At 36.7% G+C, this 14,687-nt stretch overlaps 1 protein-coding gene across 2 annotated transcripts in view; it reads right to left on the bottom strand.

Moving 5' to 3' along the window:
• LUZP2 (leucine zipper protein 2) overlaps window positions 1-14,687 on the bottom strand; it is a 498,752-nt gene that overhangs the window by 205,814 nt on the left and 278,251 nt on the right. For both annotated transcript variants that reach the window (XM_066251151.1, XM_066251149.1), the window contains exon 5: window positions 11,137-11,199. In XM_066251151.1, the coding sequence (XP_066107248.1) occupies window positions 11,137-11,199 (63 nt within the window). The remainder of the gene's footprint in view (window positions 1-11,136; window positions 11,200-14,687) is intronic.

The following is a 14,687-nucleotide window of genomic DNA, read 5'->3' as shown; positions in this document are numbered from 1 at the left end:
ATAAACCTGAAGGGAAGGGCAGAGGGTGTTATAAGGAGGGGGAGCAAGGGAAATGTTGAAGGGAATAGGGGAGAGGGGGGAGGCATTCGGGTGACCCTAGAATCCATGTAAACACAATTAATAAAAAATGTTATTAAAAACACTGTACTGAATATTTTAAAAATCATGAATAAGGCAGATTACATTTTGTGTGTGAGTGTTTTATAGACTTTATTTTTTAGCGCTGTTTTAGTTTCATTGAAACTTTAGAGGAAGATATAGAGATTTACCATAAACCCCTTGCCCTCACTTTTATATAGCTTATCCCATTATCAAAGTCCCGTACTAGGGAGGTAGATGTAAGTAATGAGAACCTACATTAACAAACACATCATTACCATCCATCATCCATTGTTTACATTATGGTTTACTTTTGGTATTGCACATTTCATGAGTTTGGGCAAATGTCTAACGTCAGGTATTCATCAATATAGTATCTCGTACAAAGTAGTTTCATTGCATAAAAATCTTTTGTGTTCTACCTATCCATCTCTCCCACCCCCAAACCCCTAGCACCTTCAGTTTTACATCTAACTTTTTACTTCTATTATAGGTTAGCTATTTCCAGAACACCATATAATTGGAATCATAAAGTATGTAGTCCTGTCAAATTGACTCTTTATATTTAGTAATATATACTTAATTTTCTTCTATGTCTTTTCATGACTTTATAGCTCATTTCTTTTTAGAATATAATAATATTCCATAATCTGGATTTTCACAGTTTATTTATCCATTAACCCAGTGGTCCCCAATCTTTTTTGGGCCATGGACCGGTTTAATGTCAGAAAATATTTTCACGGACCGGCCTTTAGGGTGGGACAAATAAATGTATCACGTGACCAAGGCAAGCATCAAGAGTGAGTCTTAGATGGATGTAACAGAGGGAATCTGGTCATTTTAAAAAAATAAAACATTGTTCAGACTTAAATATAAATAAAACAGAAATAATGTAAGTTATGTATTCTTTCTCTGCAGATCAGTACCAAATGGCCCACAGACCACTACCGGTCCGCAGCCCGGGGATTGGGGACCACGCATTAACCTACTGACAAAGGTTGTTACAAGGTTTTGGAAATTATGAAAAACTTACTATAAACATCCATATGCAGGTTTTAATGTGGACTTAACTTTTCAGCATCTTTAAATAAATACCAACAAGCATGATTGCTCAATTGTAAAGTAAGAGTATAATAAATTTTGTAAGACTCTGCCAAACTGCCTTCCAAAGTGCATTTTACATTCTCACCATTATTTGATTGTTTTTACTACAATGGAAAAGAGAGAGAGACACACACAAAAGCAAAAACAGTGGAGAAGAATGATAGTGGACAGTTAATAAATTATATAATATAATTTCAAGTGTTAACGGCTATAAAAAATAAAAACCAAGATGGGGTGCCAGATTTTTCTGTTAGTCATAGATTTTAGAACAAGGCTACAAGTTATTTTAAATTGAGGCCTTATATTTTAGTAGTTTGTTATAGTAAAATGAATTTGCTGTTTTTCATTGAAACAAAAATTTATTATTTTAGATACATGATGGCTTTCTGGAATAAAATTACACAAAGATAAACTCAAAAAATAGTTGATTACCATGCCAATTTTCCCTAAGAAATAAACACTATAAAATTAATACTTATATATTTGCTCTATTAAGGAAATAAGAAAAAACTTGTCCCTAGTGTGTTCAAAAATACAGATGAACATTTTTGAATTTTAAAAGTTTGCATAAACAAAAAGCTATTCCATATAGTAATTCTTTTTTTTTAAATTTTTTTAAATGTATTCATTTTAGAGAGGAGAGAGAGAGACAGAGAGAGAGAAGGGGGGGAGGAGCTGGAAGCATCAACTCCCATATGTGCCTTAACTAGGCAAGCCCAGGGTTTCGAACCGGCGACCTCAGCATTTCCAGGTCGACGCTTTATCCACTGCGCCACCACAAGTCAGGCCCATATAGTAATTCTAACAATAAAACTAATACAAAAATTTATAAACTTGTATCTTATAGATTTCTACTATGGATTAAATGGGATCTTATGTGCACATTTATTTTTGAAGGTATTCACAAATTATTTGGATCTATTTCTTCTTCTGTCTCATTTCATTCCTTCAAACTTGCTTAAGTAAAGTCCCTCATGAACTCCCTTTTGTTATACCTAGTTGTAGCTCCATTACACTTTCATATTCAATAATCTTGAGTTAACAACTACTTAAAGTATAAAGGTATAATAGAGGATATGAAACCCATTTCAAGTTGGGACACAGAGAATGGTTACACAGTTTCCTGTACTAATATTGAAAGAATGAAACACAAAGGAGGAGATAATAAAGTGAAGGAGGGCTGAGAATCACATAGAGCAGAATAGTGACTCTCTGATATGAAAAACAAAGCAGTTCTCCAATTTCTTTCCAGGTACAGAGATAGAGATAATCGTTTACCTAATGTTATATTTACTACAGCTTCCTTAGTGCTATTTTTTTATTGAGAATTTGAATGTAGCAAGTAAACAGAAAAGGAGACAAGTGATGATCCTTAATATGTTTGGTATGGGTTTGAATTGTATGCAAGGGAGCATTGCTAAAAAAGCTATGGTGATGAAAATATTTCTGACATGCTCTGATCTGAGGGATAGTAAGGAAATTGGTATGCGTTTGATGGTTCTCTAGGTACATTTTATTTCATCAGTCTAATACCTAGTCACCCTTGGAATGAAATTTCCTTTCTTGTGGCAAATCTATCTGTGTTTGAGTAAAATTGATGCTATCTAACAAAAGGGTAAAAATGTAACTCAAACTTGACCAAATAAAGTGCCCCATTCCCCTGGTTATGGTGATTGACTCAGACATGCAAACAAGTTGTAGGGCCAGCAGTCACAGCTGTTGTGACCATGCACATGGAGGTTCTCATTGAATTCGGGCAGACAGTAAAGAAACAGTGAAGCCAAAAAAACAGTGGGCCATTCCTTTATTCAAGCCTCATACCAGCCAATGAGCAAACACACAGGGAACACACTTCCTTCTTTATTCAGAGCTCACAAAGCTACTGACACATTCTCCGTTTCCACAACCAGGAGAATCTTCTCTAGTTCCTCTTAGAATCAAAGGCCTCACCAGTCCCAAAGCCTCTCGCCTCTGGTTCCCCATCTGCCAACATGGCTTTTTACTCTGCAAAACTGGCTTCTCTCTCTTTCCCTGCCATCTTGGCTTCTCTCTCCCTCCTCCTTTTTCCTCTCCTTCTCTGAACAAAGAGGCTTCTCCTTCAGCACTCATTAGCAAACAATGGCAGCTCCCATGCGGGAAGGTAATTTGCAACTTCACAGATCACATACCTGGTGCTGCCCAGTGCCATTTTTAACAATAAGAGTGAGCAAACTCAAAAATACAGATATTACAAACTCATTTGCCCAACACAAGTTAAGATTTTTCCTGGGATGTATCTGCTGGTGCAGTCTGAAATGACAGTCTCTTTTGGCTATATTTTTCTTAGCTGATAAGATGTGAATCAAATGGTTTTTGTTGTCTTGTTTGTCAGAGAGAGAGAGAGAGAGAGAGAGAGAGAGAGAGAGAGAGGGAGAGAGAGAGAGAGAGAGACTATGAGAATAGAATGATATTATCTAGAAGTTAAAAAGATAGATTCCTGTCTTACCTTGATATTTTTATTTGAGTGAGATATAGATATTTTGTGTAATCCTTTGTATGTCGAGAATCATTTCCTAGGCAAATATTTATTTTTACATAGCATTGCCTATTGATGCCTTAATTAAAGCCCATGAACATGATGATCATGATGATAACGATGATGATGAAATGTCTAAATATGTGTTAAATGTCTCCTATGCATTTTTTCTCACTTACAAAATTAGCAACATTCTGAAGCACTAAAACATATCAAATAATGTTTATGAAAGGCATGAAATAAAAATCAAATCATTCCTTTTACTTGAAGCCTAGCAGAGAAAACAATATATCCTTCGATCACAGAACAGAAAGAGTGACCCAGATGCATCCGGGCACAGACATCACGCAATTTCAACTGAGAATCATTCCTGAAATTGTTTACAATGTTGACACCTAGCCAACATTCAGAAGCAGGAAATTACAACTTGGCAGAAATAATTGATTGCAACAGTAAATAAAACAAAATTTAAGGTAGATCCTAATCTCTAATAAAACAGCAGCCTTGGCTTACTTCTGAAATGCTGAGTAAAAATTCTGTGTGCTTTCACAGTAGAAAGTTCACTGATATATTGTAGTTTTATCTGATAGTGAAAATTTCCAGATTTATTTTTCTGTGTACTATGCTTTGACCAAATCAATCTGATTGACAGGCAGGCCCAACGGCTTCTTATAACACACACTTACAGCACTGATTTTCAAGTAAGCTGAACTGAAACTGGATTCAGCTACAATTAAAATTAACTGCTTTTCCCTGGTCAGTTGGCTCAGGAGTAAAGTGTTGGCCAGGTGTGTGGGAGTACTGGGTTCAATTCTGTGTTAGAGCACACAGGAGAGTGACTATCTGTTTCTGCACCCCTACCTGTTCCCCTTCTCTCTCTCTCTCTCTTTTCCTCCCACAGCCATGGCTCAAATGATTTGAGCAAGTTGACCCTGGGTGCTGAGGATGGCATCATGACATATCTCAGGTGTTAAAATAGCTCAGTTGCCAAGAAATGGAGCAGCGGCCACAGATGGACAGAGCTTCACCTGGTAGGGAGATTGTCAGGTAGATCCCAGGAGCATGCAGGAGTTTGTCTCTCTGCCTTCCCACCTCTCACTTAAATTTAAAAAAAAAAGTTAACTGCTTTCTTCACAGCAATAAACAATCATCTTTTCACTTATATGGAAACTTTTGAAAGCTCAACCACTTCTATAATTGCTGTTTTGATCATGAAAAAATCACTGCACAATCTAATCCTTTCATTTCTTTCAAAAGCTACCCCTTCACTGAAGATATTGCCCTTATCTGTCCCCTTACAATATTTTATTGTACAGTGCTTATTTCAATGTATTTATTGTAATTGTTTTGTGTAGTTTTTATTATTTTTGTATCATTATATATTACATGGACAAATATTACTATGCAATATTAAAATGTTTACAGTCTTCATGGTCAGAAGTTATTGTGTTATAATTGAAATTTAATGTTGGAACAAAACTAAGAAGGAAGTAACGTTTATTCTAGAAATGAATATACTGTATAGACAATAAACCTTATATATGCAACTAAATAAGTAATATTAAAGTACTTCTATAGACAGACTTATACTTAATATTATGTTCACACCTTCCTGGTTTAAAAAATAAATTCCTAAACTGTTTACTTGGAATATACAAAATGCCAGAGATGATGAAGTCAAAATTCATGTCTACCTGGAATCTTCAAAACTTGACTTTAATTATAAATAGGGTCATTGCACATGTCATTAAGTTACAACCAAGTTATACTGGATTAGAGTAGGCCCTAAATTCAGTAACTGGTATCTGTATATGAATAGGGGAGAACACAAAGAAACACATAGAAAAGGCCATATAAAGATTGAAGTAGAGGTTCTTGACAAACCAAAAAATGTCAAGAATGGCTAGGACACACCAGAGAGTCAGAAAATGAAAAAATAGTTCTTCCCTAGGATATTCAGAAGGAGTATGGTCCTGCTGACACTGATTTTAGACTTCTAGCTTTGCAAACTACAAGTACATGTTTGTTGTTCTAAGCCAATCAGTTTGGAGTACTAGGATCCAGTAGCCTTAGCGTCTAAAATATAGTAGATGGGTTATAGTAAACTTTAAACACTGTATATACAACTCACCAGAATAACCAGTTGACCAAAACTTCTCAGAAATAATCACTGGAAAAGGCAAATGAGCAGAAATAAAATGAAAACATGTAATGGAATTATTTGAAAGCATCTCAAGGGTGTCCTGGACTCAGTAAATATTTGATTCAAACTCTTACACTTATTCATCTGCAGGCAAGCACGAGAATCCATTTTCAGAGTGATGACCTTGAAGTACATTCTATTATATTATGAAATATCCCATCATCCTTACTTGAATGTGTTCATTAAGGAAAGATGGAATAGTTTATATTATAGAGATTTACAGCCATGAGAGTTAAACCAAAATGCTTTTTTTCTTAAAATTTACTAGAGTTCTCTCTAGATCGAAGATTATTAACATTTATTTATTTATTTATTTATTTATTTTGTTTTCTTTTATTCATGAACTTCTCAGAATCCAGACTCTATCATTTGAATATATATATGCATATTCACCTACACTTATTTTGTTATCAAATAATTTCAGAATGATCTGAGATTAGTTGATATTAATCTTTATATCTTGCAGGGTCTCTAAGCATCCCTACTGTAGAGAATATAACAAATTAGGTAAATCTGCCTCAAAGTCCACATTTGGAGGTAGTGTCCAAAGTTTATTCAATTCATGTAATTCACTGGTATTAAGAACAGACAGATTAAGTGTGGTTGTTTTTTTGGGATAGAGACAGAGAGAGAGAGATACAGGGACAGAAAGGGAGAAAGGGTCAGACCGACAGGAAGGGAGAGAAATGAGAAGCATTAATTCTTCATTGCAGTTTCTTAGTTTTTCATTGATTGCTTTGTCATATGTTCCTTGACCGGGGACTATAACAAAGTAAGTGAACCCTTGCTTAAGCCAGTAACCTTGGGCTTCAAGCCAGACAGCTTTAGGCTCAAGCCAGCAACCATGAGGTCATGTCAATGATCCCACACTCAATCTGACAACCCCACACTCAAGTTAGATGAGCCTGTGCTCAAGCCAGTGACCTCGAGGTTTTGAACCTGGGTCCTCTGCATCCCAGTCTGATGCTCTATCTATTGCACCACAGACTTCTCAGGCAAGTGTGCTCTTAATTTATTTTCACTGTACACAAATTCCTGGCCCTGTGATTCTTTGATTAAAAAAAAATTAATGGTAATGTTTCATCTAGAGAAGGTAGGATTCTAACTTCAAAGATTAAGCATCAATTGAGAAAATAATTCAGACAAAGCATAGTGAAAAGACATCATAAGAATATGTAAGATATGGCCCTGGCTGGTTGGCTCAGCAGTAGAGCTTCGGCTCTGGATGTGGAAGTCCCAGGTTCAATTTCTGGTCAGGGCATATAGGAGAAGTGACCATCTGCTTCTACACTCTCTCCTCCCTTCTCTCTCTTTATCTTTCTCTTCCCCTCTCACAGCTATGACTTGAATGGTTCTAGCAATTTGGCCCCAGACTCGGAGGATGGCTCCATGTCTTCACCTTAGGCATTAAAATAGCTTGATTGCCAAGCAAATGGAACAGCGGCCACAAATGAGGAGAACATCACCCCCTAGCAGGATCCTGTCTCTCTGCCTCCCCACTTCTCACTTAAAAAAAAAAAAAGTAGGCAAGATGCCATGTTTTCACACAAGATATTTAACATACACATATGCACAACTGAATGCTCTATCAATGGTACCTACAGTGCATTTCTGAGTTACTCAAAACCCTTCAATGATGATCTGTCATATATTAAAACTGGTTACCTTGACCCCTACCTTTTTTTAAAAAAAATTAATTAATACATAAGTTACAAAATTTTGAAAACAGTTTCACATTTCACGATGTGAACATTTTTTAGTGCTAATCCCAGATTTCAAAGGAATAATCAACACAGACAAATTAGAAATAAAACAAATATATCCTCTATATTTCTAAAGTTTCACTGAAGCTCCAGGGCAGACTTAGGTTTTCCTCATCAGATATGAACCCTGCAATAGGTACATACAGAAACTAGTGATCTTAGATGTTATTCATTGTCTTATATACCAGGAATAAGGCTGTGGGATACCAGATGAGGTCATCAAGCTGGCTTGCAGCTTCCTGATCTTGCAGAGATAGCCCTGCCTGCCTTAAGACAACAAGTACTGGGTACGCTTATGGAGTTGTTCCTAAAGCTCAGCATACAAGCTATATATTTAGCTCCTCTAACAATTTTGTGAAATCCCTATATGTCTTAATAATAAGTGCTATTTGTTAGGGCAAAATGAATCCTCAGGGATCAAAACTGCCTCTTCCTAAACCTTCCTCAGTCAGAATGTGATGAATTGTACTTAATCTTTAAGTTGCCCAAACAGAAGTCAGTTACCACAACAGCCCTGTACCACCGAAGGCAGGAGACGAAACAGCAGAAGGAGCTAGTTACCAATGGAGGCAGGAGGCAAAACAGAAGAATAGCTCTACCCAGGCCAGAGGAGGCCTGCTTTCCAGCATCAACAGAAACTGCCAGAAGGAGGCAGCAGAGTATAAAACTAACCCTCTCACCCCTCCTTGCGGTTGCCTCTCTCATCAAACTCAGCCCACCTGCATCCAGGTGTTTGCTATAGATTCTCTTGTCTACACTTTGGGCTCTGCGTGGTTGATGTGACTCCTGCCATGTTCCAGAACTTTATTCTCTTTATCAGAGAATTTTTATTTTTGCCAAAACTGAGTACAGAGGCCCTGGTCGGTTGGCTCAGCGGTAGAGCGTCGGCCTGGCGTGCGGGGGACCCAGGTTCGATTCCTGGCCAGGGCACATAGGAGAAGCGCCCATTTGCTTTTCCACCCCCCCCCTTCCTCTCTGTCTCTCTCTTCCCCTCCCGCAGCCAAGGCTCCATTGGAGCAAAGATGGCCTGGGCGCTGGGGATGGCTCCTTGGCCTCTGCCCCAGGCGCTAGAGTGGCTCTGGTCACGGCAGAGCGACGCCCCAGAGGGGAAGAGCATCGCCCCCTGGTGGGCAGAGCGTCGCCCCTGGTGGGCGTGCCGGATGGATCCCGGTCGGGCGCATGCGGGAATCTGTCTGACTGTCTCTCCCCGTTTCCAGCTTCAGAAAAATACAACAAAACAAAACAAAACAAAAAACTGAGTACAGAAACTGGTAGATTGCTCCTAAAAACCCAGGTTCTATTCCTTATATGCCTGGATATGTATCAATGGCTATAAAAACTATTTTTAAATTCACAGATGGACAATGACAACTTCTGGCAAGATTTTCCTTCCATGCACTTATAACAGCAATTAAAAAAATCATTAAAAAAACAACAACAACTATATGAGCCATGCAAAAAAACAGATGAGCCAAGGAACTGAGAGACAGGAAAACTTGAGCCATGAAATAGTAAGAGGGGAAAGCCTGTCACTGAGAGACAGTAGCTTTGACAAATTTCTGATTTTCATCAACAGGGAGAAAGTCCACTGGTTTCTGATTTTATTATTGTTATTATTTAGTATTATTACTTATTTTATCCTTAACTTGAACTATCTTGAATAAGCCTAAAAAATTAATCATAAGAATCTATTTTAAAGCATTCACTATAGAAGAGAAATGAGGTTTAATGTTTCCTTCCTCCTTTTTCTTTCTTCCTTCCCTCCTTCCCTCCTTCCTTCCTTCCTTCCTTCCTTCCTTCCTTCCTTCCTTCCTTCCTTCCTTCCTTCCTTCCTCCCTCCCTCCCTCCCTCCCTCCCTCCCTTCCTTCCTTCCTTCCTTCCTTCCTTCCTTCCTTCCTTCCTTCCTTCCTTCCTTCCTTCCTTCCTTTTTTTGTCCTTCTTTCTTTCCTTCTTTTGTCCTTCTTTCCTTCCTTTTATCTTTCCTTTCTTTATTTCATCCTTTCTTCCTTGCTTCCTTTTTTTCCTTCTTTCCTTCCTTTTTCGATCTCTTTCTTCCCTTTAACTCTATATGCTAACTTAATATAAACTATTTCAATACTAATCTAAGCCAAGTATAGCAATTTATAAAGTCCTAAACATTATTACACACATTGCATTAAGGAGTTTCAACTACACAAAGATTTTTGTCCCAATGCCTGATTTGCCTAGTATTTCTATATCTATATTTATTAATAATATTTTTTACATTGAGGACCAATATAAATAAATTTATTTTACCCTAGGGTGGAGAATAAATAACACTAAAGAAAATTAAAAATGAAATTAGAGAGAGGATGTATTGAAAGTGTAAAGTGGAATAGAATTCTGATCTTTGGACATATAGAAAATATATGGAAGTCATAAAAAAAAACCCAATTTTCTATATATTTATTTGTTTTATTTTCTGGTACAATATTTTAAATACAAAGTGAAAAATAAGCAACTGAATTCACACAGATGAATTACGTAAGAGACATCAGAATTACAGAGAGTATGTTATAAAATATGGCAACATATCTAGTATCAATCAATATTTACATTGTGGGAAACCTCATGTTCTACAAGTTCATGCACTAAAAATACAAAGTGTATGTGAAAAATATGATTGAGAAAGGTCACTTACAGTGTAACTTTGTAATCATATAACAAAATAACAACAATACTACTAAAAAGACAACCACATTTTAATATTTTCTGGTATTTATCCCAAGAATTATAGTCAATTCTTTGTAGTCTTACTTTTAGAATTTAATGGGTTTTTTTTTTCCTTTGAGATGTGAATCCTAAAGGGAATTGACTTTTAATAAAACATTATCATCAAAATTTAAATTCGATGCATTCTTATCACTAATAACTTGTTTTAGTACAGGGGATATATTAATAACCTGCTATACTCACAGGTTAGCCAGATATCTTGGTGCAGTGAAAACATTTTTTAAAAGATGTTTGAAGATATTAAACTGCCAATACAAGTATTAGACACTTCTTTTAAAGACTATAATAAAAGTGGTTACAGCTTATTTTATTCAAATCTACATTACTCTAGAATTCACACATACATTTTTCAGTCTAAATAGGTTCTTGCTAGCATGAAGTTAATTTCTAGCCAGCTCTCTTCTTCATGTCTGTGAATTCATTTTGTAAACAAATTTATAAACTAAAATTACATTTTTAATGTATCTAAAGTGAAATATAGTTAAAAAGAAAATAGAGATATATAGACATAACTTTATTAAATATATGTAAAAGTAGGGATTATCTAATCTGAAATTCTTAACTTTATAGTTCTTCTCCATTAGTATATAGGTAAAGATCAAATCTCCATGTGATCAATACTCCAAAGCTTTTGGCAAATCCAATGAGTTTATGTATATTTCTTGATTTATATAAAATTTGCCTGAAATATGTCTTACCTCATTCTGAAGATCTCGAATCATTTTGCTCTTTCTTTCCATTTCAGTCTTCAAAAAATTAATCTGAAAATAAATTAAAAAATATGTAGACACATTTCTTATTAATTTTTGTGACTTTCATAATTTTTATGATTTGGGGGTTTAATAAAATCATCTTTGTATCAACAAATATTGAGAAAGGACAAAAGATTAAAATTTTCATTAACTAAACTTTTATTGACCAATTCATACATATGTTATCTACTGAGTATATAAAAATATCCTTTTCTCATATAATAAAAGATTCATTTTTTTAACTGAGAACCCATGCACATTATAAATATGGTTCTAAGTTTAAACTTCAATTTTTAAAAAATGTGGTTTAAAAAAAAACACTAGAATTTAGGGTCAGGCCTAGGAATCTCTATTCCTAAAACATTCCCCAGGTCACTTTAACTTGTGACCATGTTTGAAAGCAGTTACTTAGTGACATCCTTAACTTCAAAAACACAGAATGTTATAAATACTCTACCAAAGAACTCATATTTCCTGTTGAGTATAATATTGCTGAGATATGTAAACTTAAGTCAATAATTCAAACTATATTTACATAAGCATGACACATTATCCACTTGAGTACTGGGGGACCTTGGGTTATGACACAGTTCTGTTCCTACAACAGTTATGTAACCCAAATTTTGGAGTAAGTCAAAACACACCTACCCTGGCCTAACACAAACGGAACCTTTGTGTTTTTAACATTCCAGAATGGCATAGGTAAGTGAACAGGGGGATGTTAACTCTCTAACTCATATGCCACATTACTGTATCTTCTTCTGCTGTACAAATCAAACTAGCTTGCCCATGTAGTCCATAAGTTTAGCACTAATAAAGCTAAACACTGACATCTTATTTTTTTAAGGTTTTATGGGAGTGAGTGTTGTAAATTTGAAATGTCATATGTTGAGACTGTCGTAACTCAAGGACCCCGTGTACTTCAGAAAAAAAGTCAATATAGCAAAGTAGCTAAGATTTGAAACTTATCACTGAGGGTTCACTATAATAAAAGCTAACTGTATGACAGTGGATAAACATTTAATTTTTCCAACTGTCAAGTTTGGCAGTCACATTTAAAAAGTAAAAGGAGACAGGTAAAATTAATTAAATTTACTTATATATTTTATTTGAGTTATATTAAAAATATTATTATTTTAACATGTAGTAGACTGCTACTGAGAGTTTTATACTTCCAGCACATCTCAGTTTCAACTAGTTATTTTTTTTTTATTTTTTCTGTATTTTTCTGAAGCCAGAAACGGGGAGAGACAGTCAGAAAGATTCCCGCATGCACCCAACCGGGATCCACCCGGCACGCCCACCAGGGGGCGACGTTCTGCCCACCAGGGGGCGATGCTCTGCCCCTCTGGAGGGTCGCTCTGTTGCGACCAGAGCCACTTTAGCACCTGAGGCAGAGGCCGAGGAGCCATTCCCAGTTCCCGGGCCATCTTTGCTCCAGTGGAGCCTCGGCTGCGGGAGGGGAAGAGAGAGACAGAGAGGAAGGAGAGGGGGAGGGGTGGAGAAGCAGATGGGCGCTTCTCCTGTGTGCCCTGGCCGGGAATCAAACCCAGGACTTCTGCACGTCAGGCCGATGCTCTACCACTGAGCCAACCAGCCAGGGCCTCAACTAGTTATTTTTTAATGATAGATAGCCTCATGCATCTATTGGTTATATATTCAACAACATAATCCTAAAGTTTCCCTAGAATGATACAAAAGATTTGCAATATGAATTATTTCTGGAGATAGACTAAGTTAGTGGAAATCAGATAAACAATAAGTTACTATTCGCCATATATACAGACTTTTTAAAAAATGCTCTGAAACATTTTAAACATAAACAAAAGAACAAGAAGTAATATGTAAAAAACATTTCTGGGCTCAACCCTAAAAAGGAACATAAATAAATGTTTTGTCCAATTGTCTCCAAACCTTATTTTTAAAATGTTATAGATACTATTGAAGCCCTATCTAATTTTTCTTCCTTTCCTCTCCCTAGAGGTAAGAACTGTGCTGAAGTTTATGTGCATTAATCTTGTGCATGTTTTCCTACAGTTTACTTACTATGTGTTATATAAAGCTTGACAACACACCCTTCTTCTCTGGCTGTATAGGTGTCTCTATACTGTTCCCTCAAATCAAAATGGTAACCAAAACCGAATAATTTTTGGTGGTCAAATTACACATAAAGTAGAAGCCTGAGAACGGTTACTATGTCCATTTTATTGGCCACAATGATTTTCAAAGTTAGCTAAAACTATGAAGATACTGACAGGAATCCAAAGACAGGAGTCAATTTCATTGTCCCATTAAGGCAGGGGTCTCAAACTCAACTCAGCATGTGGGCCACAGAGCAAGATCACAGCCATTCGGCGGGCCGCACTAGGTCTACAAAAGGCAACTGTTACGCAACACTTTTCTCACTGCAGTTGAAAACAAAAAAAAAAATCAGTACAACAAGCACAATCGTACATGCAGTTTACTCAGTGTCACAAAACGACCAGAAACTGTAGTTCGCATCACAACTGCTGTTAACTAAGCTAATATCTAGCTAGGATGCTAGAGAAATGAAAAATACAAGTAGGCCCCTAGGCTTACTTAATTTTATCCAAAATATTTTGAACTTCATGGATTAGTCTGCGGGCCGCACAAAATTGTTCAGCGGGCCGCATGCAGCCTGTGGGCTGTGAGTTTGAGACCCCTGCATTAAGGGGATAAAGCTTAATTTGGTTGATAAAACAGAGGTATCACTGAAAGGACTTGATGTTATTCAAAATTAGATATGTATGCAGAGCAAGAGTGTGTGTCTTAGTAAACAGCTTTTACACCCATTTCTACTCTTTTGTGCAGGTCTTAGATTATTGATAATGACTGGACCAGCCCTTGTTTTTATTATGATTTATAAGACATCTTCAGCACTAACCATCAGTAAACTTGGAATAAAAAGGTTTATTACTTTCCTGGCAAGTCTGCTCAGTGGATAGAGCTCTGTCCAGTGTATGAATGTCCAGGGTTTAATTCCTGGTCAGGGCACACAAGGGAGGTGATCATCTGCTTTTCTTCCTGTCCCTTTTTCCTTTTCCCTCTCTTTTCCTATCCCAGCCAGTGGCACCATTGGTTCCAGCACATCAACCTCAAGAGCTAAAATAGCTCAATTGATTCCAGCATCTACCCCAGATAGGGGTTGCCAAGTGAATCCCTGGTAGGAATGCATGTGGGAGGAGTCTGTCCTATTTAAAAAAAATAAAATTTGGGAGAACCAAGATAGCAGCAGAATAGGCAGATACACAGACTCCTAGCTCACACCACCAAATTGGATTACAAATTAATTTAGGAATAATCAGTGTGAAAAACCAATTTAGGATTAAAAGAACAGGTCTCAAAAACTGAGGAGCAAAGAAGAAGCCACACCAAGCTTGGTAGGGAGTGCCAAGGCGTGGTGGGTCTCCCCTGCTTCCAGGAATGAAGGTGAAATGAGACTGAGAGCCTAGAAGGACTCTCATTACAAGGAGAAG

The sequence above is a fragment of the Saccopteryx bilineata genome, chromosome 1 (assembly GCF_036850765.1).
Source record: "Saccopteryx bilineata isolate mSacBil1 chromosome 1, mSacBil1_pri_phased_curated, whole genome shotgun sequence".
NCBI lineage: Eukaryota > Metazoa > Chordata > Mammalia > Chiroptera > Emballonuridae > Saccopteryx > Saccopteryx bilineata.
This window is presented reverse-complemented; position numbering and strand designations above follow the sequence as displayed.